We start from the raw sequence: 25,683 nt of genomic DNA on the forward strand, positions 1-25,683 counted from the left end.
CTTCCATCTTTAAGACTACCCTTTGAATTAAGAAACACAAAATAGAGTAGTATCTTGAAAAAGAATGAATGAAATAAAATAAGTGGGAAGAAGGATTGAAGAAATATAATTTATTTATAGGGTTATGATTAAGGATGATTTCGGGACTTGGAATTAGGGTTCCGTAAAATAAATTAGGGGAACTTTCTGTGTATCTTGTCTTGGAGTACAAAATACATAAAATTTTAGCCCATTTTCATCGTGAAATGGCGGGAATTTTTTATTCTGAGGTGAAACTTCAAAAGTACCCGTCATCAAAGTTTATACACTATGGCATTTTGAGGGTATTTTTGGAAATCTATCGTAATTAAAATAAACAAATAGTACTACACTAGAACGTTCATTAGTCATTAGGGTTTTTGATATGAAAAAAAATTAATCATAGTCATTAGGGTTTCATCTCGCTTTCTGATTTCTCAATCTCCGGAGTTTCGCGAAGACGTTTGCCGGCGGTTCTGTGGTATCCTTTCTTTCCCTTCTTTTTCCTTTGTTTCACTGTCCAGTCAAAATCCCTCATTCACACAATCATCGCGTCGGTGATCATTGGGTCAATGAAGATTTTAAGTAGATTTTTTTTTTACTTTTTTTTATGGTAGGTGTGCACTAACAGCCATTCCTGGCTCGGCTGCTATACGAGAACAATTAGTTGAGCTGGATTTAAGGGAATCATTATTTGTAAGTTCCATGTGTAAAAGTTGTCTAATCAAATCAAAAGGTCGAACACCTCTTGTTCTAAACTAAAATTCCAACCTTGAAATCTGCACAGTTTGATCTCGATCCAACCAACATTTACTTGGTAAATGCAGAATTTTGTGGTGGCAGTTTTTTATTTTTTATTTTTTTGTGGTGGCTCGTTTGCCTGCTATTTTTTGAGACCTTAGGTTTTTCTTTCCATAAATTTATTATTATGATTTATATATTGTGATTATGATTATGTTTCCTTTCAAGCTTTCGAATTTTAAAGATAAAGAATGATCATGTTAGCAGTAAGATATAGCATTAACCTTCACAGTAGTTTAGTTATACACTTTATGAATTTGGTTCTTCATTCAGTGTTATATCCAGATTTTGTAATGTTCTAGTTCTTGTTATGAGGTGTTTTTTTATATTTGGATTACCAAAGCTCTATACACTTTTGGGATCTTATATTTAGAGTATGTTTTTGGTTACAGGTTGAAGAGTTGAATACAATGGCAAAAGAGCATGAAAAAAACAGTGAATTCAAAGCATCTACTTCAAAAAATCTACCGTGTCAGTGTGAGCACAAAGATAGCAAAGTGTCCTATTGTGTTCTTGGACTATGTGAAACATGCTTTAAACATGTTAGTAGTTTCTTTCTTGTCTAGATGTTAGTAGCTTATTTTGCATATTTCATTTTGCAAACACAATTTTCAAATATCTTTTTCTCCACTTCCTTTGGTTAGGTGTTGAAAGCGTCAAACAGTGCATACAAGAGACAGGAAAAAGAATTGCTCGCCGCTGCGCTAGAAAGTATTTCCGCGTGCTCTTATTTTCTCTTTAGGGAATGTAGATTTCCTCTGTTTACAGCTATTAATTCTTACTTTTCTCAAAAGTGCTTTTAGGGGACGATTTTGAGAGTGAATCCTCTAAAGATGATGATAATGATGACTCGCATAGAGATGATGACTCCACTGCAGAAGCTCAAGATGAATCAGAAAGTTTCTCTGATATCGACGACGAAGAGGTGACTAATAAGTGAATGTTTTATCTGTTAGAGCTGCAAATGACTGTTACATTATTTTAGCAAAACTATTTTCAGATTTTTGATAGACGGCAAATAGATACATTTTTTTTTAACATGATATTTTTGTTAGGCTCTTGAAATTTTTCCATCTAGATGCTGCTTTGTATTACACACACAAGCACATATTTGTGTCCGCGCTATTTTACTATCATTTCATGGTCATGCATAAGACATTGATTATTCTCGCTGTGAAAATGCTGCATAGGTTGATGGCTACCTTTTAAATGAGGAAGAGAGGCATTACAGACAGAAAACATGGGAAAATCAGTACCAAGAGTATTATGAGGTACAAACAATTTTATTCCCACTTTCTATCATGATTGACAAATGTATTGAACTTATTCATGTTCTTGTGTCTTTCCCTGCAAGGCAGTAACATGTTTGGCAAATGAACTGAATTCATATTCTGCTCAAATTAATAATCATTTTTCATTTATACTAGTTTCAAATGGGACAACATTCTTTAATAATCATTTTTGGTTTATTATTGTAGGAAATGAAGCAAAGACAAGATCAGATGTGAGAGACGAGACGACGCAGGAGATTGTTTCGAGTATCGCTAGAATTATATCTGAATGTTGGATTTCGAATGTAGATAGATACACCTTTTTAAATATAGCTAAGATGCATGTTTGGTGATTGTTTTACTTTTTGTGGACATATTTTCTTGGTGTAAATTATTAGTCAAATGATCACCAATGGAAGTTAAACTCGGTGAAATGTGTTAGACTGTTACAATGTGACAAACTAAAATCCGAATTTTGATTGAAAGATGTGTCCTTCGCATAACAATCTCATCAGGCGCGGTGTGCCGCTTCCTGTCGATGGGATGGGGTGTGTCTTCTGCGACGGGCCGTCTGAGTCTACAGTTCACTTGTTCCTTTCTTGTCCTTCCTTCTTCCCGGTGTGGTATCAGGTGTCTTGATGGATGGCTGGGTTGGGAGTTTGTGATGCCTCTGGGGCTAGCCCAACAGTTTCAGGCTTTTACGGGTTTAGGAGGGGGGAGGAAAGTTAGGTTATGTTTGCTTCTTGTTTGGCATGCTGTTATTTGGACCATTTGGGCGTCCCGAAACGACCTTATCTTTGCTGGTGGCTTACTCCGAGAGGAGCCAGTGGTGGACAGAGTTAAAATCTTAGCTTGAAAGTGGTTCTTGGCTAAGTGCCCTGCTAGTCCCTGTTCTCTCTATGAGTGGGAGGTGCAACCCGTCCTGTGTTTGAGTCGGTAGGGTTTTATGGTGGTGGGTTTTCCTGGGGCTGCTTGCGGGGCTAGGCGGGGTCATATCCCCCCCTTCCTTCCCGGTGTGGCTTTTCAGGCTTTTCTTGTTGTTCTTTATGTTTGCAGGTGTTTACTGGGCTTGCTGCGGCGGTTGGCTCTTGGCTTTTTGGTGCTCTTTTTTGTCTCTGTGTTTTTGCTTCTTTAGGTGTTTTTTTTTTGTGTGCCTTTGGCCCCGCTTGTGGGGTTTGATGTGTTCCTCTTTGCGGTGGTTTGGTGGAGTGTCGCTTGTTGACTCTTCGCGTGTATTTTGTTCTAACCTTTGTTTTTATCTATATATATATATATATATTGCCATTAAATTAAAAAAAATGGTGTAATAGTGTCTCAAATAGGATTGTTGCCAATAGAGAATCCATCGAAAAAATTTATATCACTCCACAACGGGGGTGCCTATTTAGCTCGATGCTAAATAAATGAAGCATCCACAATTGTGGATAGTCTTGCTTAATTTTTTTTTTGAGAGAACTTAAATTATTAATTTTCAAAATAGTTAAATACCATTAAAATATGAATCACCTCATTATAACAATATTATCTAAAACAATAATTTATAAAGGGAATGAGAGATTTTATGTTAGATTTTTCATTATTGCAATTATATCTTTAAATAAATTTTTTCCTATTGTTGATTTTTATTGAAAAAGATATAAGTTTAAACGTCACAAATATTTCGACATAATTTTCATCAAAATTTAATGAGAATTGAATTTCATGAAAAAAATCATGTAAATTTTACATGTTTTAGTGCAATAAAAAAAACGGATAAAATGTTCGTCTGTCACTCCTATATATAATAACAACCTTGTTTATTTGAAATAACAACTCAAGATACATACAATTTGTGACTTTGAATAGAAAAGCAGCAGACAAAGGCGTGACAAAACAAACACGTTATAATTAAATTAATGAAAGGGAACAACATGCATGCATTACATGAAAAAGACAAGGAAACATAAATTTAGTGGCATTTTTAATTAGGGATTAAATCCTTCTAGGGGGTTTTGGCTCATGATCTGTATTTGCTCCGGTCCCTCCATAGTCTTGAGTTTCCAAATCCATCCTCCTTTCAACTAATGCTTCTTCCTTATCAACTACCATAACTTTCTCACCATAATTACCATCCACCTGCCAATTATACACATTATAAAAAAGAGCACAATCAAAAGAAGATAAACCAATAAACATTGATTAGGGTACATAATTTTAACATAATCCCATTTCAAATCTTGAGATCACAACATTAATATTTTTATAGGCTATATTATAGTGTGTCTATATATATATATATATATGGAGAGAGGTGAATAGCACTGAGCCACTGACCATAGCTAGAGAAGGCTGAGATGATGTATCTTCACCTTTCAAATTTTTGGTTCCTAGGACAAATAAAGTCAAATATTCATAGAATATTCTACAAAGAAATTGAAATAGAACTAAAATATTAAACATTAATCCTTTAAATATTCTGTGAAATGCTTACTGGTTGCAAGGGAAGCAGAGGAAGAGAGAACATATGAGAAACTCAAAAAGAAAAGCAGTAGCACAAGCAGGCTCAAGAAATTTCTTTGCATCTTGAATTACTTGCTGGATGAGACAAGGGGAACAAGAACCTTTTAGTGTTTAAATAATATATGTGGCACAATAATAGACATATATGAATGTACCATACCAATCAATAAAAGTCAACTTGTTCATTTATTTTTCATTTGTTATTATCTGCCCACTGACCTAACTTATTGATGTATTCACGGTTAATCATCCACAAAACTACCTTTTTGTGGATAAAAACCATAAAAGTACTTTTGGATCATAAATAAAGGTGTGGCCTGTATTTAGCAATATTTCAACGGCATGATTTTAAATAAAAAACAATCAAGTGACCAAAATATCATTCACAAGAGTTAACTTACATTCAATAAGCTGAAGTATAACCTATGAATTAACCACGCTAGATTATAACCTACATGAGTTAATTTACGCTGAAGTTATAACATATATGAGTTAATTTACGTTGGATTATAACCTACATAAGTTAACTCACCTAGGATGTACTAATGTAGCGAAAATGACTTAAGTCACGTTGAACTTAACACCTACGTGGCTGAGGTATTTTCGTCTGTTGGTTTGGGAGCGAACAATTTTTTATGGGAGAAGAGCAATTTATTTTTTCTTTCTGTAGGTTAGAGAAGAAGTTGGAAATGGGCTCTCTTTTTGTCAAAAGAATTGGGCTCTTAAAGCCCATCAATTTCTTTTCCTATGCTGATTAAATGACAAATTCTTATTGGATAAGTTTCCATTTTACCAAGTTTTTCTTTTGTTTTTTTGACATATTCATTTAAAGAAAACATTGAAAAGAATTTGTTGAGTAATCTATATTTGTCATATAAATAATATAATATATCTAACTAAATTTAAACTATCTATATTACTCCCTCCGTCTCAAATTAAAAGTCGATTTAGGAAAAAAAAAATGCCCCAAATTATAAGTAGTTTTACAATACCAGTGAAACATTCATGTTAATTTTTCTAGTATACCTTTAACTATTTAATTATTATTCTATCTTCTTTCAATTATTTAATTTATCTTTCTCATACATTTCTTAATACATGGAAAATGTCCAAAACGTCTTATACTTTAGGACGGAGAGAGTAATACAAAAAAAGCTCTTAATATAATTTTTTTTACTAATATATAAATAAAAATGAAATCTAATGTGGTCATTATGCATTCAAAATTAATTTTGATTCAAACGATAAATCAAAAACTATCCAAACAAAATGAATTTATAAGAATCACGGTTAAGTTAATGTAACCAAACAAAAATCAATTTATATTCAACTCACTTTTAATCAAAATCAATTTGTGAAAATCAATTCTCTCCACGGTGTATCCAAATACAAAGTTAATAGTACAATGCATAATGTACTTGTGCACCATATAGTTTTGGAGGAAAGAATGTCCTCATATTAACTCGACAATGAATGACAACTTTTCTCTTATGAGGGTGGGGTTGTTAAAATGAAAATGAGGTACCTAGGAAGAAAGATATCATGGGTGAGTTTGTCTCCAATGTGTGTAAGTCTAAGAAGAGGTATTTAATGTTGTTTAACATTATCATATCATATTAGCATAAAGTGAGGGTGGCTCGTGTCGTGGCTATGAAAATATTTCATATGCATAATAAAATATGACCTTGTTAATTAAACCCACTTCTGAGGAATCAATACTACCATCATCCATGTCAATCAAGTGGAAGGATATTTGTGTAGTGAGTACTTCCTTTGGACCTCTACTCAGTTTGGTTCAGGAAATGTGCGTCCAAGACCATTAAAATATACACCTACTTAATTTTATACTCATTACTATTCATTAATAAATTGGAATACGGTGTCAAATATCCTTGAGGTGTATATATGTACACCTATTAATCTTGTACGATCATTCAACATACCATGTTTTTGTTTGATGTCTACATTGTTATACATGTACAAAAGTGAACATAACCATATAACTTGATTACGTGAAGGACAAAACACCAACAATTGGAAATTATTACTATAAGCATAAGCTGAGTTGTACATCTCCATTCCCTTTTAAGCTGAAAGCGACAAAATAACTTCTAACTCTCCATGACAGATTGGCATACACATCCTGTCGCAACACAAACCTATTTTATTTCCTGAACTCCAATCCATAGAAATTCTTTCTACAACCTTATCAACTTCTAAATCATTGCCTATGGAGCATTATAAAATGAAAATAAGTATAAAGGAAACACACCAAACACTGGACTTTATAAGAAAACCATCCTATTGATAGATGTAGTATACCTTTCCACAATAGTAACTTCTTCCTCCTAAACTCTACAACCGTACATCAAGTAGATATCTAGGAGTACAACCCAAATATCTCCGACTAATCGAGTTGTATGCCTTCTTGAAATTGAATTTCAATGAAAACATTGATCTTAAAATGTATTAGCCATCATCATCATTGTAATGTGAAAATATTGATTTCATTCACTATCTCAATGTAGATAAACATCAAGATGGAAAGCACGAGGCTAGATGACTTTCATTACAAGTAATCTCATGATACTTAGGCTAAAACTACAAAGACTAAGACAGTTAAGTGCTAAACTGCTAATCAGCATAAAAATCATTAATCTAGAAACAAGAACTTTGGCTTGAATATTGTAAAGTATTTGATGGAGACTACTATGATTTATTGTGGATTTCGGTATGGTTTTGAATTTTGATTAAGATTAAATTTGGTATAGTGTAAACGTCACATGGTTGGGTAGCACTTGAATGACATTGGTGACATTGTTCCTATATCTCAATCAATCATTCTCTCTTATCTAAATAATTTATTTTAATTGTTCATTCATCATTCTCCCATCTAATTAAGTCAATGTGAGGAATAGAAAATCTAGAAGACATAAATGAAATGGTCCTTCGACGTATAGGTTTCATGCTGATGAGACTCTTGTGCATACAGTACCAATTGTAGCCATGATCAGACGAGCTAAATTAAATCGTTGTCAGGTCAGACGAAGAGGATTCGGCCATTAGCTCTCATCTTTTTTTTCAAATAATGAGTTGAAAAATAAATTCAACTCTAAAAATCAATTGTATGAGATAAAAACTACAAATTCTTTAGTCAGACCTTTAAAAATAACTAAAAATTTTGATTTCAAGTTGGAACTAATTGAGACAAATTCAATTTTACTTGAGATTATTCAAACATGTGAAAATTAATTATTCAACTCTAAATCCATTTTCCCTTTCAATGAAGGTAATCTTATTTTAGATATCTCAAACACATAATAAGAACATTTTTCCAACCAAATTTTATATAGAAAATGTGATATACTCCAATAGTATTGGCATGTACTCCCTCCAATCTCAAATATAAGAAATTTTTTATTTTTAAAATTTATTCAATATATGATATATGTAGTCTATAAAAAGCGAACCTCCTTTAGCTTAGTGTTGGGTTGCACGGAAGGGAAGCATGGGCCAATGTTTAAGTCGGCAATGCAATTGCAAATGCAAACAAATACAAAAGCATCAAGAATCACCTTTGTCTCTTTTTCTCTTTCTGATGTCATCCACATCTTTATTTCCCAATTTATTTCTTGGCTATCATTTACACTCTTTGCTGACTCATTTGCCACCTGTCTCCACCCCCCAACTTAGCACTTTTACTTTCTCCTTTTCATCTATTTCCACTTTTTCCATTCCAATACCAATAATAATATTCTATCTATATACATATAATATATGCTATTCCATTATTCTATTTTATTATTTTTGCAACAAACGCGCGTGACCAAAAGCAGAAAATGCAAACATATCTCAAATTCTAGTTCTAGAGTATTAAAAAAAAAAAAACTCAAATTCTAGAGTATATTTTGTTTTCAGTTTCATATAAAATTGATGAGAGTCGTATGTGTTTTAATCAAAATATGAGTTAAAGAGTGTATTTGAAGATCATCTTTATTTTTTTTATGATAATCATACATATTTCACTTTTTTTCTTTCGGAAAGCTTGTACATATTCCATTTGGTACATGGTATTTTTATGTGAACTATATATCATCTATATCCAACTGTAGAGATTAATAATTTAAATCGATAAAACTGCAATAAGAAAAATCTCTCTTAAAAAATTTAACATTGTTACATTTTCAAAGTTGAATATAAACTCTAAACCTGTAATTATAAATGTTATCTATTATTAACATTTGACTTAATTATTTTGTAAATATATATGATTATTATAATTTCGATACGCATGTATACATTCAATAATATATTATCAAATAGGTGTTTATAAAAGTATTTTAAGAATTAACATGATAAAGTGCTATTGCAATTTAACTTAATTGAAAATATATTAACAAATGCACAATGTCGGTATACAAAGATTATTCTAAAAAAGAATAAGAATGAAAATATTTGAATATTATTTGTTTTGTGATATACAAGTAGGTTTTCTTTTAGGACAAAACTTAGTATAATTCTTTAGGTATTTTTCGTATGATTCTTAACTAAAAATATCATTATTTTTAGATATAATAAACTTTGAGAAAATTATGAATTTAAGGAAATCATGATGAATTTAGTTAAGAACCATACAAAAAATATTTAAGAGTTATACCTAAGTTTTTTCCTTTTTTTTTTTTAAGTTTGTGCGAAAAGTTTACTAATTCTTGATAAAAATTATAATTAAAACAAAATTAAAAATCTAATAATGTTTTAGTAATTATAAAAGAAGTTGAGAACATTTTATTTTACTCTAAACTTCCTTATTTTATATTTTTAGGTGAAAAAAATTCCACATTTACATCAATGCAAAAAGGAAGATGTTGAGCAGCTTGGGTTATAAGTAAAAAAGATTACATTTTAGAGAGAAAAACTAAACCTTTTTTCTTTTTTGGTAGATAAACTTTTTTATTTCAATTAGATTAGCTCTTTAACATAATGATATGGAAGTCATTTATATTCAATTTATAGATAGGGTCCCATGTTTGGGCACAATCAAGAGAAAAGAAAACACTTTTCAATAAAAAAAAAAATTAAAAAAAAAAAGGCAAAATCTTTTGAAAAGAAACACTTTGTGATTGCAAAAGGAAAGGAAAGAATTAAAGAATACTTTTTTTTATCTACCTAATAAAAAGTAAATGAAAAAATAAAAATTACTAATGTGTGTGTGTTTTTGATGCCTCATGTTCTTTGTGCTTTTTGCAGGGAACCTTTTTACTTTCAGAGGGTTTATTATAGTGCAACTTTCAACTCTTTCTTTCTACCCTTTCAAAAGTTGTCTTGTTTTATAACAAATTTTAGTTACACAAAACAAAAACAAACACACTTTCTTTGTTTTTTACTCTCACACGTTTGATTCTTCCTCTGTTTCTGTTTCTGTTTCTGTTCTGTTTTTATGTTTTTTTTTTTTTAAGGTTCTTAGCTTAGCTTCAAAGTTTGAAACAACATATGAACATGTCTGAGACTCAGAAGGATCATGGTATTATGCTATTTGGTTGGAAGATTCCGGTGCCAGAATGTCGAATTCCGCCCAATTCTGGACCCATGGTACATACATATATAACTATAATAACAACAGAACAATCTTTTCAGCCTCTCAGCTTATGTTTTTCTTCATGAATCATGCTTTTTTATTTCATTGTATGTTGCATATGAAAATTGGTTGGACGTAAATTTTGGTTTTTTATTTTGTTTGTTTTCTTATGGGGTTGTTGAGATTTTTGGTTTGTTATTTGAGTTCATTTTAAGCATCAAAATCTTCTGAAGTTTTAAGGGTGATTTTGTTTCTCAGTGGAGGTGTTGTTACCATTAAGATTCATTTTAATGAGCTTGAGTTAAGGACAAATTGTTTGGTAGAACCCGAGTTTGAATCCGGACTATAACAATCTTTAGTCAGACTTTACTTACTTCGTAGCTAAACTCAAGATTACGAGAGAGTAGAGGGTTAAGACCAAAATAATGTAAACAAAGGCGGTATTTAGGTGAAGCTAGCTATACCAATGATTGATGATTGATGAATTTGTTTCATTTTTTAATTGTAGCATCTCTCTTTTATGTTTTATTGTGGTGGAAGATGGATGTTATATCTAAAGATAAAAAAACTTAATTTAGACTGATTTCATCAAATTGATTTTTGTAATTCTTGGATTGATGTGAACCAAAGGATTTGGTCATGATCCTCTTCGTTTTGTTAGAGTCATTTGTACACTCTAATTTCTAGGTGTTTTTTATGATGATTTCTCTTGGCATTATATACATAATCTCTGATGTTTTTTCAGTCCTACTGTATATCAAATCAAGTATATGAATTGAGTTCAATACTTTGACAATTATCTGAGATAAGCAGAAGTTGAGGCAGATATTGTTATCCAATAGAAGTAAAAGATCAGGACTAGTGAAATAGGTGCATATTATGCTTGCAAAATTTGAGATGCCAATAAGTTATACTTATGTCCTGTTATGTGAGAATTTGTTGTGTTTGTTAATATTGTAATTGTGTTTCCTAGCTTTCATTTCTCTGTCTATTCTTAGGTTATGTTGTTAGTTTGTATTCTGCTTAGTTTATCACTAATTCGTGGTTTAAATTTTAGGATACTTGCAGCAGTACAAGGAAAACAGAAGCGGAAATACCTTGTGCAGAAAAAACTGAGCAACAAGACAATTCTTCTGATTCAATGGATAGTAAACAAGAGTCTATACAGGAAAAGGAGCCAATAGTAAATTCCAAGCCCACTGAAGATAACACGGAGACTACAGATCAAGATAAACTCTTAAAGAAACCAGACAAGATTGTTCAGTGTCCGCGATGCAACAGTTGGGACACCAAGTTTTGTTATTTCAACAACTATAATGTCAATCAACCTCGACATTTCTGCAAGAACTGCCAAAGGTATTGGACTGCTGGTGGAACAATGAGAAATGTTCCGATAGGTGCTGGGAGGCGGAAGAATAAGCACCTAGCCTCTCAATACCGGCAAATTATAGTAACCACGAATGGAATTCCAACCACGAGGCTAGAAAGTACTAACTCATCCGATCACCACCACACATCTACGGATAACGAGACTGTATTGAAATTTGGTCCTGATACCCCTCTTTGCGAATCAATGGAATCAATGCTTCATCTTAGAGACCAGAAAAGAAATGCTGATGCAAATTCAAACAGTTCTGTGCAACATAGAGAGGATCCGTCCTTGTGTGGATCTTCTGTAACGAATACCGGAAATCAAGGAAATGAAGTATCAGAACACAATGCTTCAAATTGGTTGCAGTGTTATCCTGTTTCTCCATGGGTACTACCGATGAATCCAGGTTGGAATAATGTTGCTTCGATGGCAGCAGTTCATCCGACTTCTGCATCCATGCAATGGTGTCCGACGCCTATGTTGGCAATTCCAGGAATTCGGCCACAAAATATACCTTTACAACTTGTAGCAGCATCACATTGGAGTGGACCGTCACTTTGCCTCTCGCCGCCTTCATCTACTAGTAACAGTTGCTGCTCAGGAAATGGCTCACCAACCCTAGGAAAGCACAGTAGAGATACAGTTTTCGTAGATGAAGACAAAACAGACAAGTGTGTTCCGGTTCGAAAAACGATTAGAACTGATGTCACAGATGCGGTCTCGAAAAGTCCTATCCGGGCTACATTAGCTACCAAGAAGCCTAATGAAGAAGGAAAAGACGGTGTATTGGGTGGCTCTCAGATTTTGGAAGCCAGCTCAGGAGCTATTTCTCATGCTCATACAATCCAGGAAAGCATATAATAATTTTCTAGCTTTAAATTTTTCATTGATATTTTCAGTCAAATAAACTAGTACATATTGCTGGCCTTTGTTTCTCTTGCAGTTTTTTTTAAGGTAGCATTGATTTGTGGTATTTATTGTAAGATTTTATTTCAATTGTGTACTTAAATTTATATTGAGCTATAATCTATGAAAATGATGATTTTTTATTTTGACACAATAAAGGATAACTGATAGTGATTATTTCTACTCCAACAGTACTCACTTATGGAGGTGTAAATAGAAAAGTTTAGGATGTTATTAATGTATGTAGCGAAATATCTATTGGTTTGAGATGTGTGAGTTCATGATTCAATTGTCCAATGTGGATTAGAATGAATTTTGGAAGTAATCTGTGTTTTTGGATTCACACAAGATATGTTGAGATTGATTTTGTTCTCTGTCAAATGGAATTTTAGTAAAATCTAGTAGAATAGTTTGATCATTTTGAATCTAATTGATTTTGATTGCTGAGACTAACTTTTACTGTTTTACATCAAACTTGTTTTAAGAGTAAAAATATACAAACATAAATCACCTTATTTCAAACTTATCTTGATCAAATCAATATACAAAATTAAGCATGTTCAAAATCACATCTATCAAATGTTTATCCAAACACACACTTAGTATGTGTTTGATTTCATAGTGGTGGTTTACTGGTTTATACCATAACTGATTTTGCCTTGTATTTTTTAATCAAAATTAAAGTGTTTGGGCGAGTTGAAAAATGTGTATTAATGTTTACATCAAACTTGGTAAATCATTCAATCACATTATTTTACTTCAAACTTAACTGTAAACAATTTTAATTAATGTTGATCGAGATGGATCTCAAGCGAAGGTTGGCTTTGCTTGAGCGTGATGGATGACACGGAAGTAGCTTCTTAGTGGGGTGTTGTACTTGTACCTGTAAATATTGAGGCGTTCAAGTCAATGAGAGATTGAGAGGTAGTTACAATGATGTATATCTTTCTCCTAATTGCAAATATCTTTTTTCAGTGGAACTTTTCCGAAGTTTTGGAGGGAAATTCCGTGATGTCTTCGAGCGATTCCCCGTTGTGATTGGTGGAACACCATCTAATCTTCATCGGCGATATATACTCTTAAGAGTTGTGATGCACAATATACCAATGGTCTTTGGGTGTAAAGTTTCTCTTGGATAGGTTTTGAACAAAAATTACTTTTTCTAAACATACTATTATTATTACTTTCATAGGACACACATATGCATAGGTTAGTTGGTCTTTAATTTTGATTCGTTTTCCAATTCAAGAAAAGAGCACTAAGGAAAAGTGTTGAAAATTAATATACATTTTCTAAAAGTGATTTTTCCCATGAAAGCATTATGTTGTACGGGAAAAGTGGTGAAATTAGTAGTATGTCACATTTGATCTTGTAAGAACTCTCTTTTAAGCTGGTTAAGTCATTATCCTTTATCTTTAGGGAAAAACACTACCCTACTTACGTTTACTTTATTTTTCTGTTGTCTAGTGAAGTGCAAGTCATAATTGGAAATTCTTTTAAGTGTAGTTCTAACAAGGTAAAGACTCATAGTCTTTGATCATAAGTGCTTTTACTTTATCACTTTTTCCTATCTTTCTTGGAGCAATTAGTCTTATTTACTTATAACCAAAGTCTCCATGGGTTTTAAAAAGCCTTGTTTTATGGCTCTACTTTTTATGATAAAAAGATCCTTTTACTAAACAATTAGGTAGAGGTATTTCTTTTTAGTAACGTAAATAATTAACTGGTGGAATTTCTGCTTTTTTGACTCATGTCAAAAGAATGACTCAAATGGTCCATTTGATAAAAAGGCATTCCTTTTATTAGTTAAATAAAAAATTTAATCTAATTATAAGTACTTCATATTGCAGTGTTAGAGAAAATCTTGCACACTATTGAACTTGCCCACATGTCTAAAGGTCTTTGATGGGACACACATAAGCACATAGAAAAGAGATTAAAAAAAATACTCAGATTAATGTAGTTCAACACCTCTTGACTATGTTCATAAAAATACTTATGCACATGCATTAACTATCTTATATATGATTATAAGATTTTGTAACATAATTCAATATATGTGTTACCTAACAATATTTTCACTCCAGACAATGAATTGTAACACACGTCTCACACAAATAATGATCATTAACACCCTCAAGCATCTAGGGCTTGGTCAGAGATATATCAATTCTAAGAATTTTGATCCTCCTGCATTGGATACTAAGCTTGTGAAATTGTGTGAAATGATGCTGCATAATTTGGATCAGAATTTTACAAACAGATTCTTCTGAAGAGATGTATATAGCAGGTTGATAAGCAACTTGCTTTGGATAAATCAACAAGTCATTTTGTGTCTAATTTTACTTCAAATGGTGATAAGTTTGTTAAGTGTTTTGCAACCGCTATGATAAAGATGTGGAAAATTGGAGTTTTGGGTGGAAATGAAGGAGAAATTAGGAAGAATTGTAAGGTCGTCAATAAACTCAACTAGCTAGAGTGGATTGCAAAGACTCTATTTTCTATTTCACTTAAATAATTTTATTTCAGCCCAAATAGAAAATAGAGTCTCTGTGATCTACTCTAGCTAATTGAGTTTATTGAAGACCCTACAGTTCTTCCGAACTTCTCCTTCATTTCCAATCAAAAGACCAATTTTTCCCATCTTTATCATAGCAGTTGCAAAATTATTAACAAACTTCTCGCCATTTGAAGCAAAATTAGACACAAAAAGACTTGTTGATTTATCCAAAGTAAGTTTTTGATCGATCTGCAATATACAATATACATTTCTTAAGAAGAATTTGTAAAATAAAAGAAGTATTCTAATCCAAAAATGCAGCACCATTACCTGATTCAAACAAATTCACAAGCTTAGTCGGAACATTGTATTTTGGTCCTCCGGATAAGGCCAGAACATCTGTTCTAGCCAGTGTTATAATGTCTGCACATGATACTGTTAAAGGACAAATAACTTCTATTGTTTCCTTCCGCTCGTCCATTGGATCATAGCCTCTAACAGTTTCGTTTGCGTCATTTTCTTTCTCTGAATTAGTCCTATTTTTTGAGTCTATGTGGATAGATGCATCACAGCCTCTACACATTGATGGAAATGTATGTCATCGATACAAATAAACTTTTGAATAAAAACTATCGAAAAATTAAATCAAAACAATTTTTTAATAGATCCTAATCTTCTTATGCCTCTGTGGTCAGGTTGATCATTTGACAAACCAATTAAGTAATACATGATCAAAGCTTTGATTTTTTAAACTATTACTTTTTGTACAAGTAACAATTAGCATTTTCACCAACTTTTCTCATGTAACTTTTGTATAACTGTTGAAACTTAAAATGATTTTTTTTTTGTTAGATAAGAATCATATTCTTAGCAGAAACTAATTATACAAACTCACAAGCTAGAATTTAGAATAAATTTAACAAATTAGTTCTTACTCCGACAACACAGTCGTTGAATATGCATGCAAATCAAAGCTGCAATTATGGATTTGTCGCGATTGAACCGCTTCTGCACAACTTGCTCCACAATCAACTCGACTTTTTGACAAAAAGAGGCATATAATCCTTATTGCATATATTTCCCTTTTTATTAAAGAGATTGTGAGTGATTGTAAACACGTATATTTCCCTTTTTATTAAAGAGATCTGCAGCAGTCCAGAGAGTAGGTATTATTGGCCGAACTTCGTTAAGAATTTTGTGTGTTATTATTTCGCATTTATTTCACTTCCATTTAATCTGACTATGGGGAAATTTTGCATAGTTTCCTAATTATTAATACTCTCTGATATTGTGTTTTCAAAATGAAAATTGGCTTTCACGTATTTGAAATTGTAGCCTTTCACACTGAATTGCTACATGTGTTTCAAGTTGTATGCAGCTACATAGTACAGTCAAACTAAACTTCGATTTAGACTTTGAAATTTTTTTGAATTCTATTGCGTATACTCAAATATGGACTAATCTAAATATATAATACATTGACATAAATTCTGGATCAGAGGTATGTACATTTGTGAAACTTAAACCACCTAAAAACAGAGTAGAACCTTATTTGATTCACGTGTAAAACAATTCTTTATCAGACTTTCGTAATTACCAGTTTTATTTTTATGTAATTCTATTGTTTTTATATCTAATCCTAATTTCTATTTTTTGATTTGATCCAATTTTAAATTACGATGAAATTCAATGTCTAATTAGATAAAGAATGATAAAATTGTAAATAAGGTTAAAATTGGAAGCGGAAAAATTTGATTAAAACTTAATATTTCCTTTATATACAGTAGGTATAGGGACGACCCATCCTTTACCACTATGGGCCCGTTTGTTATAACTTCTAAATACATTACTCCACTACCGAACAAATAGAGGAATGGTAAAAGGTCCACAATTAATAACCTAAAAATTAAAGGGTTAATAGATCTTTACCCCCTGTAATATAGGTCACTTTTGATTTTCCCCCCTAGGTCAGTTGACTGTGTATTTTCGTTGATGTGGCACGCTGAATCACCTTTTTCTGATGACGTGGCGCGCTGACTGTATAATTTTTTTATTGTGCACGCGTGACATTTGTGATTTTTTTTTAAAAAATTCTGAAAAAAATAAAAAAATTTATAAAAATCTGAAAAAATAAAAAAAAATCTCATAAAATGAAAAATAAAAAAAAATCTGGAAAGTTAATATGTATCGAAATCTTTGAAAAAATTATTAAAAAAAAAATCTTAATTAAGTTCCTAAAAAAAAAATTGAAATATATTTTCTTATTATTTTTAAAAAATTCCAAATAGTTTAAGTTCCTGAAATTTTTATAAGAAGTGTTATTTTTTATTAGAATTTTTATAAAAAAGGGAAAAATTCAGCAACTTAATTCAGATTTTTTAAAAATTTTCACAGATTTTTTTTCATTAATTTTTCTAGAATTTTTTCAATATTTTTTATTTTACCTGATTTTTATCAATTTTTTTATTTTTTCAGCATTTGTTTTCATTTTTATTAATTTTTCTAGAATTATTTTTAATTTTTTTCGTTTTTATAAAAAAAATCACAAATGTCACGTGTACACTAAAAAATAAAAATAAAATAATTATACAGTCAGCGCGTCACGTCATCAGAAAACGATGACTCAGCGTGCCACATCAGCGAAAATACACAGTCAGCTGGTCTAGGGGGTATTCCAAAACAAACAAAAGTTTACAGGGAGGAAAACAAAAAATGACCTATAATTAAAAGCCTATTAACCCAAAATTAAATATATCTCAATTTTCAAATTGTAAATCCCAAACCACTGGAAAAAAAAAAAAAAAACATATTGTGTGTATCAATCAGTATATTGGATTTTAAAGTTGTCATTAATATTACATGTGGTAACTGTAACTAATGAAATAGTTTTTTTGTAATGAGTATTATCAAGAATCGGATGTGAAATTGGATGAAGGATAAATGATTAAATAATTGTTTGATTACTTATATTGAGAATGATATTTTTATTGACATTGAAAATGAGAAAATTATTCAATGTTTAAAAACTATTTGCATTCTTGAGTGTGTGCGCACGCGTGCATGCATATGTGCGTGTGTGAGTCAATTACATGTTTTTTGAACAAGTCATCTACAAGTTTATATATATATATATATGATAATTGTAAGCAAACATAAAGAGATACTCCTTCCAGATGAAATGTACGCAAAAATACCTCTCTTCAGAAGAATTTGTTTGTAAATTTCTTGATCAATAACAAAAGAGGTATTTTGATCCAAAAATGTAGCACCATCAACATTTGATTTACACAACTTCACAAGTTTAGCATCCAACGTAGGGTCCATGGTAGGATCCGGTTTACCTCCAGAGCTAGAAAGCCTATTAGAGAAAAACCCGCAATGCGCAACACCGATGGTACGGCTCCCAGAAGGGCCACCATTTCTTCGGTTGTAATGCCTTTTGTCATAAAAAATTGTGACAGTACTTTCACAGGAAAGGTAGGTGGTGGTATATTAACTTCATTGTTGGAGACAAGTCCGTCAAGTCTTCCAGTCGGAACACCATATGTTGGTCCTCCTGACAATGGCACGACATCCCTTGTAGCAAGCGCTACAATGTCTGCACATGAAACCGTTAAAGGACATACAACTTTGATTGCTTCCTTTACATTGTCGATTAGATCATATCCTCTAACGCATTCATTTGTGCCACTGTCTTTCTCTGCTGTGGTGTTATTGGTTGAATCAATGAGGATGAATGCATCACAACTCTAAAGATGAATGAAAATGCGCGTTGTATATGGATTCAATTAACAAGATATAAAAATAAAACCAAGAGAGGATCGAAGCTCTGATTTTTTAAGCCTATAACTTTTTGTACAAGTTACAATAAGCATTTTGTTATGAATGAGAATATTCCAACTGCCGACAGTATCAAATTCTGTTAGAGAAAATGAACAGGTGGCTTGTGATCCAACTATTGTGGAGATTAGATGGGCTAACAAAAAATACAGCACCTGATTAGCATATAAGGGAGAGTTGTGCTTTGGATTAGTTAGGCAAGAATTTGGTGAATACAAGTCTCTCTCTCCCTCCTATTTTCTCTGGCTGTGTACTACTTATTTGTAAGAAGAGTACCTTCAATTTTCTCCTTTTCCTTGCTGTAATTTTCGTGATGAAAGAGAGTAAGTAAGTAAGTAACAAGGAAAATGAAATAAGTCAAAGCTTTTGTGGAGGATATGCGAGGTGAGGGTGATGATTGTGACTTGATGGTCTAACTGATAATGGATGATGAATATAGATCTAAAACACTTTCATTGAAGATGAGTTTGTTGTAAATATTGCTTATATTTCAAAAGTTCTTCAAATATTTATATTCCTTATTTCTTTTGACTGGTTCTATGCTAACAAACCACTCCTTTAATCTCTCTATGAGTTATCAAAGCAAACAAACAGGTTTTTTCATGTAGTTGTCCTTCTGTATAATATGTTGGCCTAATTTTAACAATGTTTTGACTTCCTCTTAAACGTGCTCATTAAGTTAGCCTAATAGGACCTGAGGTCCACAGTGTGGAGCACAATGAGGGCATTGAATTCAGGCATTGGACCTGTTAGCGAATTGTTCCGAAGATCAAGGTGTGTGAGGTTAGTGAGAGTGTTGATCAAGATAGGGATTGTACCTACTAGTGAGCTTGAAGGAAGCTTGCTGGTGGTAACGCAATTCGATCGGCATGTGACACTGTTCCATTTGCAGTGGTGGGTGTTGTTTGACCAGCCTGTGGGAGGTCGTGTCAGCGCTTTTAGAAATTGGTGCATGTAGTCTCCTTCATCCTCTACTCTAAACTGAGCAACGGTAGCAACGACAACAGTTAAGATGGCAAAATAGTGAAAAACTGATGTGTTCATGCTTGAGTTGTGCTTTGGATTAGTTAGGCAAGAATTTGGTGAATACAAGTCTCTCTCTCCCTCCTATTTTTCTGTGGCTGTGTACTGCTTATCTGTAAGAAGAGTACCTTCAATTTTCTCCTTTTCCTTGCTGTAATTTTCCTTTATTTGGTTATTGCATAATTGAACTTGTGTGCTGTTTCATCACTATTGAAATCTCAATTGCAAATTAGTGAAATTCACAAGTTATTACTATTCTCTGTTGTCATTACTTACACATTTTCACTAAGATATACGATGTAACTCTAATATATAACTATTGAAACCTAAAATGGATGTTTTGTTTGTTATATAAGAATCAGATACTTAGAAGTTATGGATCTTAATTATAGAAGCTCTTAAACTAACTCTTAAAAAATATTTAACAAGCTAGTACTTACTCTGACAAAACAGTCGTGGACTGGAAGTGCATTCGAAGTAAGGCCACGGTTATGGATCTGACTCGATTATACCACTTCTGCACCACCTGTTGAACAAGAGACTCAGCTTTTTGGCAAGAGGAGGAGTATAATCCTAATTTTAGATCAGCAAAAGCAAAAGAAATTATAAAAAAAAGATAAATGATTAAATAATTGTTTGATTACATCTATTGAGAATGATATTTTTATTGACATTGAAATTGAGAAAATTCAATGTTTGAAAACTATTTGCATTCTTGAGTGTGTGCGCATGTGTGCGTGCATATGTGCGTGTGTGAGTCATTTACATGTTTTTTCAATAAGTCATTTACAAATATATATATATATATATATGATAATTGTACACAAACATAAAGAGATACTCCTTCCAAAATGAAGTGTACGCAAAAAAGGTAGTTCAAAAGTTGATGTAACTTAAAATGAATATTTTTTTTTGTTAGATAAGAATCATATTCTAAGTAGAAACTGATTATACAAACTCACAAACTAGAATTTAGAATATATTTAGCTAGATAGTTCTTAATCTTACAAAATGGTCATGAAAATGCATGCGAAGCAAGGCTGCGGTAATGGATTTGTCGCAATTGAATCGCTTCTGCACAACTTGCTTAACAATGAACTCGACTTTTGGTAGGAATACGCATAAAACCCAAATAGAAAATAGAGTCTCTTCAATCCACTCTAGCTAATTGAATTTTATTGAAGACCCTACAATATTCTTCCGAATTTCTCCTTCATTTCCTAACAAAAATCCATTTTTTTTCCATCTTTATCATAGCAGTTGCAAAACTCTTAACAAACTTATCACCATTTGAAGCAAAATTAGACACAAAAGGACTTGTTGATTTAACCAAAGTAAGTTTCTGATCGATCTGCAATATACCTCTCTTGAGAAGAAATTGTTGGTAAAATTCATTATCAAGAATAAAAGAAGTCTTCTAATACAAAATTGCAGCATCATTGCCTGATTCAAACAATTTCACAAGCTTAGTCGGAACATTGTATTTTGGTCCTCCGGATAAGGCCAAAACATCTCTTCTAGAAAGTGTTAAGATGTCTGCACATGATATTGTTGAAGGACAAATAACTTCGATTGTTTCCTTCGGCTCGTCTATTAGATCATAGCCTCTAACAGTTTCGTTTGCGTCATTTTATTTCTCTGATTTCGTGCTATTTGTTGAGCTATGAGAAGAGATGCATCACAACCCCTACACATTGATGGAAATGTATGTTATCGATACAAATAAACTTTTGAATAAAAACTATCGAAAATTAAATCAAAACAATTTTTTAATAGATCCCAATCTTCTTATGCCTATTTGGTAGGTTGATCGTTTGACAAACCAATTAAGTAATACATGATCAAAGCTTTGATTTTTAAACTAAAACTTTTTGTACAAGTAACAATTACCATTTTCACCAAGTTTTCTCATGTAACTTTTGTATGACTGTTGAAACTTAAAATGATTTCTTTTTTGTTAGATAAGAATCATATTCTTAGCAGAAACTAATTATACAAATTCACAAGCTAGAATTTAGAATATATTTAACAAGTTAGTTCTTACTTTGACAAAACAGTCGTGGAAATGCATGCAAATCAAAGCTGCAATTACGGATTTGTCGCGATTGAACCGCTTCTGCACAACTTGCGGCACAATCAACTCGGCTTTTTGACAGGAAAAGGCATATAATCCTAATTGTAGATAAGCAAATGCCATTGGAAGTACAAACAAAAAGAGGATGATTGATCGATATCTCCTTCATTTTAAGACTTATTATCCTCTGCTCTTACTTTCTTAATACACTCTGATCTTGTGTTTCTCAAATGAAAGAGGCTGAATTTCATTGTATAGGAACTTACCATCTACGGTTCTTAATCGTTAGCATTTCCCATATATTATTTCATAATTATGATGTACACAAACATAATAGCTAGTCATATTACTTCATAGATCCAAGCATATGTAATCTAAATTTGAACATATATCAACAACCGGCAAAGTGACTACGACACGAACGACGGCATTGTCACAGTTTCAACTTTCAACAATAATCGGCTGTCTCAACTAGGGTTTCTTTCAATGTTGCACTATGGTTACACCATTAAAGCAACTTTAGGGTATAATTTGCAAGTGTGGCTAAAGTGTACGAAAATGGGAGAAAAGATATATACAAGTCTAGATTTTTCAATACCTAATACTGAATCACTTTAAAAGTCTAATAGTTTGGTTATATTAGCTGCATTCTTTCTAACATACTTCCTCTTTTCTCAAATAGATGCAACAAAAAAAGTGTTTATGACACCAAACATGATTACTTACGTGCATTTTCTTCTTTTTCTTTCTATATTCCAACCAATTTGACAAAAAAAAAAAAAATCATCTAACAACATTATAAATCAAGTAACCAAAGGTCTTCGTTTCAAACCAATAGTAGATAATGCACCTGTGAATTTTACGTTTGAGAGAAATGAATTTGGAAATGTCACATCAACATTAAACAACCAAATGAACACTTTTTCAATAGAGTTGGATGAAAAGAGGGTGATGGTACCGATATTTTATAACTTACATGAACGATTTGTTTTGGAAAAAAAACTTTAAAGTACTAAATTCTTACAAACATCTAAAGGAAAAATAATACTTTCAATAAGAACAAACAAATGAAATCAATAACTAATGTTTTCAAACAAAATAAAAAGAAAGTGAAATAGAAATAGAATCTCTACAATCCTCTCTAGCTAATTGCGTTTGTTGAAAACCCTGCAATTCTTGCGGATTTCTCCTTCATTTCCAACCAAAACTCCAACTTTCCCCATCTTTATCATAGCGGTTGCGAAACTCTTAACAAACTTATCACCATTTGAAGCAAAATTAGACACAAAAGTACTTGTTGATTTATCCAAAGCAAGTTGCTGATCAATCTGCATTATACCTCTCTTAAGAAGAATCTGCTTGTAAAATTCATTATCAACAGTAAAAGAAGTATTCTGATCCAAAAATGCAGCACCATCACTATTTGATTTGCACAACTTCACAAGCTTAGTATCCAATGCAGGGTCCATTGTAGGATCAGGTTTCCCTCTAACACTAGATAACCTACTTGCGAAAAAACCGCAATGTGCAACACCAACAGTATGTGCTCCCAAAAGGGTCACCATTTCTTCTGTTGTAATTCCTTTTGCAGCAAAAAATTGTGATAGTGCTCCTATAGGAATGTTAGGTCCTGGTAAATCAACGTCATCCCTATTGGCGATTAATCCGTCACGTCTTCCTGTAGGAATATTGTATTTTGGTCCTCCAGATAAGGCCACAGCATCTCTTGTAGCAAGTGCTACGATGTCTGCACATGAAACCGTTGATGGACATGCAGCTTCAATTGCTTCCTTTACATCGTCAATTAGATCGTAGCCTCTAACACTGTCATTTGCGCCTGTATCTTTTTCTGATATGTTGTTCTTGGTTGAATCTATGAGGAGGGATGCATCACAACCCTGCACATGGATGAAAATGTATGTTATGAATCGATGTAGTTGAGAATGGCCGCCTAGAGCTAACTTAATAAACTTTTCAATAATTATACTATAGAAAAATAAAATCAAAATAATTGGTCTTCTCTTGTCTCGTCTCTGCAGTCAGTGGTTGGCCGTTGAGTATTGATCTTTTAGTTGATGGATAACAACGGTCAACCCCTTATTGCAGATGCAAGAGAGGAGCGAAGCTATCATTGTTTTTTAAAAAATTAATAAATTATAATAAGCTTTTTTACCTCAATATGTTAACCAACTTTTTTCATCTAACTTTCATATAACTGTTAAAACTTCAAATGGATTTTTTTTTTATCAAACTAACACTTAGAACATATTTAGCTAGATAGTTCTTACTCTGACAAAACAGTCATGGAAATGCATACGAAGCAAAGCTGCGGTTATGGATTTGTCGCGATTGAATCGCTTCTGCACAACTTGTTTAACAATGGACTCGGCTTTTCGGCAGGAAGAGGCATAGAACCCTAATTCTAGATCTGCAAATGCCAAGGGAAGTATAAAGAAAAAGATGATGATTGATATCTGCTTCATTTTGAACCTTTTGACTTTACTCGTACTTTCTTAATATTCTCTGATATATTGTGCTTCTCAAATGAAAATTGAATTTCTATATATATAGGAAGAAAAAGAGTCTTCAAATGCATAGTTGAAATTGCCGCCATTGCTAGCTAATATGTTACAAATCATGCATGCAGCTAATACAGCCATACCATATGTAGATTAATTAGAGTTTGAAGAATGATTCAATTCAAATGAGTATACCGAAGTTTGGACTAATATATTTAGCTTTTCTTGAATGTAGAATGGTAGCTTCGTAAATGTTCACAGTAAAATTACAAATTATATAATATAGTTTAATTGGCTTTATTGTTTTTCTCTTTACAGTTGATTTGCTTTATTGTTGTCACCATTTATCATATGTTGACGTTGACAGAAAAACTACTTAAAAAAATGGTATATTTGTGATACTTGAACCATATATAGTATTAGTCACCGTGTGGTGTACGTATAGTTTGTGAAATAATTTGATCTATAATTTTTTTGCGAAGATAATAATCACTACAAAAAAACTCACACATACAGGGGAGGGGTGACGGATCCTCACTTCAAATCCAGGTCATATAAAAAAATTGTTACGCACATTTTTTTTTCACACATTTAAAATGTGAAGAAATAAGGTGTTCAGGGTTCGAACTCCGATCCTTGTATATAATATACAATGTTCCTACCAAAATATAGTTATAGACACAACATGTTTTTTATTAATAAAAGATTGAGGAAAAATAAATTTTATACAATTAATTCACATGCAACATTTTTTTTTTATAAAGAATTTAACATCACGAGATGAATACCAAATGTTGCATTGTAGAATCCGCTCGAATTGTTATATCTAGGCGAAGCCTGCAACAAATTTGTTTGGATTTTTGTTTCTATCTTAAGTTCCATTTCCCCTCTCAGTGATATTATAATAGGGGTTATTTTCTTGTACTCAATTTTTAATTGTACAATTGTAGCCTCACTCACCAATAAGATTAAACTTTCACTGTAGGTCGGCAAATTACACAGTAAAAACAAGTATTCAACTCCTTGTATTTGTTCATTAGACTATTCAATAGAGATTAGAGACTAATTATGAGATAACTACATCACTGTTTTTGAGCTGTCTTGTTAAGTATTTATTATTCGAATGTATCCTTGTTATAGTAAATTTTAGTATGAATCACCATTTCATATAATTCGTGATGACCTTGAAATTAATTGTAGATTCATTGGTTATTGATTTGTTTTTCTTTTTTTTTTTGGGTTAATTGAACTTTATCCCTCTGTAATATATGACACTTTTGATTTT

General features: G+C 32.1%; 3 protein-coding genes and 1 pseudogene across 3 annotated transcripts; 1 reads left to right on the plus strand and 3 right to left on the minus strand.

Annotated features, from left to right (window-relative positions):
- Positions 1–3,867: 3,867 nt before the first annotated feature.
- Positions 3,868–4,721, minus strand: LOC11432647 (uncharacterized). The gene is made up of 3 exons (XM_003624676.3): positions 4,561–4,721; positions 4,404–4,456; positions 3,868–4,205 (listed from the first exon to the last, which is right to left on the minus strand). Exons 1-3 carry the CDS (start codon positions 4,649–4,651, stop codon positions 4,062–4,064), a joined length of 288 nt encoding a protein of 95 aa, XP_003624724.1. The 5' UTR covers positions 4,652–4,721; the 3' UTR covers positions 3,868–4,061.
- A 5,111-nt stretch (positions 4,722–9,832) lies between these two features.
- Positions 9,833–12,709, plus strand: LOC11435622 (cyclic dof factor 1). The gene is made up of 2 exons (XM_003624677.4): positions 9,833–10,178; positions 11,222–12,709. The coding sequence occupies exons 1-2, from the start codon at positions 10,080–10,082 to the stop codon at positions 12,395–12,397; spliced, it is 1,275 nt and encodes a 424-aa protein (XP_003624725.3). The 5' UTR covers positions 9,833–10,079; the 3' UTR covers positions 12,398–12,709.
- Positions 12,710–15,246: 2,537 nt separating this feature from the next.
- On the minus strand, positions 15,247–20,403 carry LOC112416697 (peroxidase 57-like; annotated as a pseudogene).
- A 2,616-nt stretch (positions 20,404–23,019) lies between these two features.
- On the minus strand, positions 23,020–24,488 carry LOC11439420 (peroxidase 44). The gene is made up of 2 exons (XM_039827334.1): positions 24,159–24,488; positions 23,020–23,795 (listed from the first exon to the last, which is right to left on the minus strand). The coding sequence occupies exons 1-2, from the start codon at positions 24,360–24,362 to the stop codon at positions 23,025–23,027; spliced, it is 975 nt and encodes a 324-aa protein (XP_039683268.1). The 5' UTR covers positions 24,363–24,488; the 3' UTR covers positions 23,020–23,024.
- Between the last annotated feature and the right edge of the window lie 1,195 nt (positions 24,489–25,683).

Source organism: Medicago truncatula, chromosome 7, assembly GCF_003473485.1.
Source record: "Medicago truncatula cultivar Jemalong A17 chromosome 7, MtrunA17r5.0-ANR, whole genome shotgun sequence".
NCBI classification, from domain to species: Eukaryota; Viridiplantae; Streptophyta; class Magnoliopsida; order Fabales; family Fabaceae; genus Medicago; species Medicago truncatula.

Excerpts from the sequence above, each read along its gene's own strand:
- LOC11432647 (XM_003624676.3), bottom strand. The coding sequence starts at position 4,651 with ATGCAAAGAAATTTCTTGAGCCTGCTTGTGCTACTGCTTTTCTTTTTG. Across the intron at positions 4,457-4,560 it reads CTCTGCTTCCCTTGCAACCA|GAACCAAAAATTTGAAAGGT; the intron begins GTAAGCATTTCA and ends TATTTGTCCTAG. Across the intron at positions 4,206-4,403 it reads CTCAGCCTTCTCTAGCTATG|GTGGATGGTAATTATGGTGA; the intron begins GTCAGTGGCTCA and ends TATAATTGGCAG.
- LOC11435622 (XM_003624677.4), top strand. The coding sequence starts at position 10,080 with ATGAACATGTCTGAGACTCAGAAGGATCATGGTATTATGCTATTTGGT. Across the intron at positions 10,179-11,221 it reads CGCCCAATTCTGGACCCATG|GATACTTGCAGCAGTACAAG; the intron begins GTACATACATAT and ends TTTAAATTTTAG.
- LOC11439420 (XM_039827334.1), bottom strand. The coding sequence starts at position 24,362 with ATGAAGCAGATATCAATCATCATCTTTTTCTTTATACTTCCCTTGGCA. Across the intron at positions 23,796-24,158 it reads GTTTTGTCAGAGTAAGAACT|ATTTTCATCCATGTGCAGGG; the intron begins ATCTAGCTAAAT and ends TTCATAACATAC.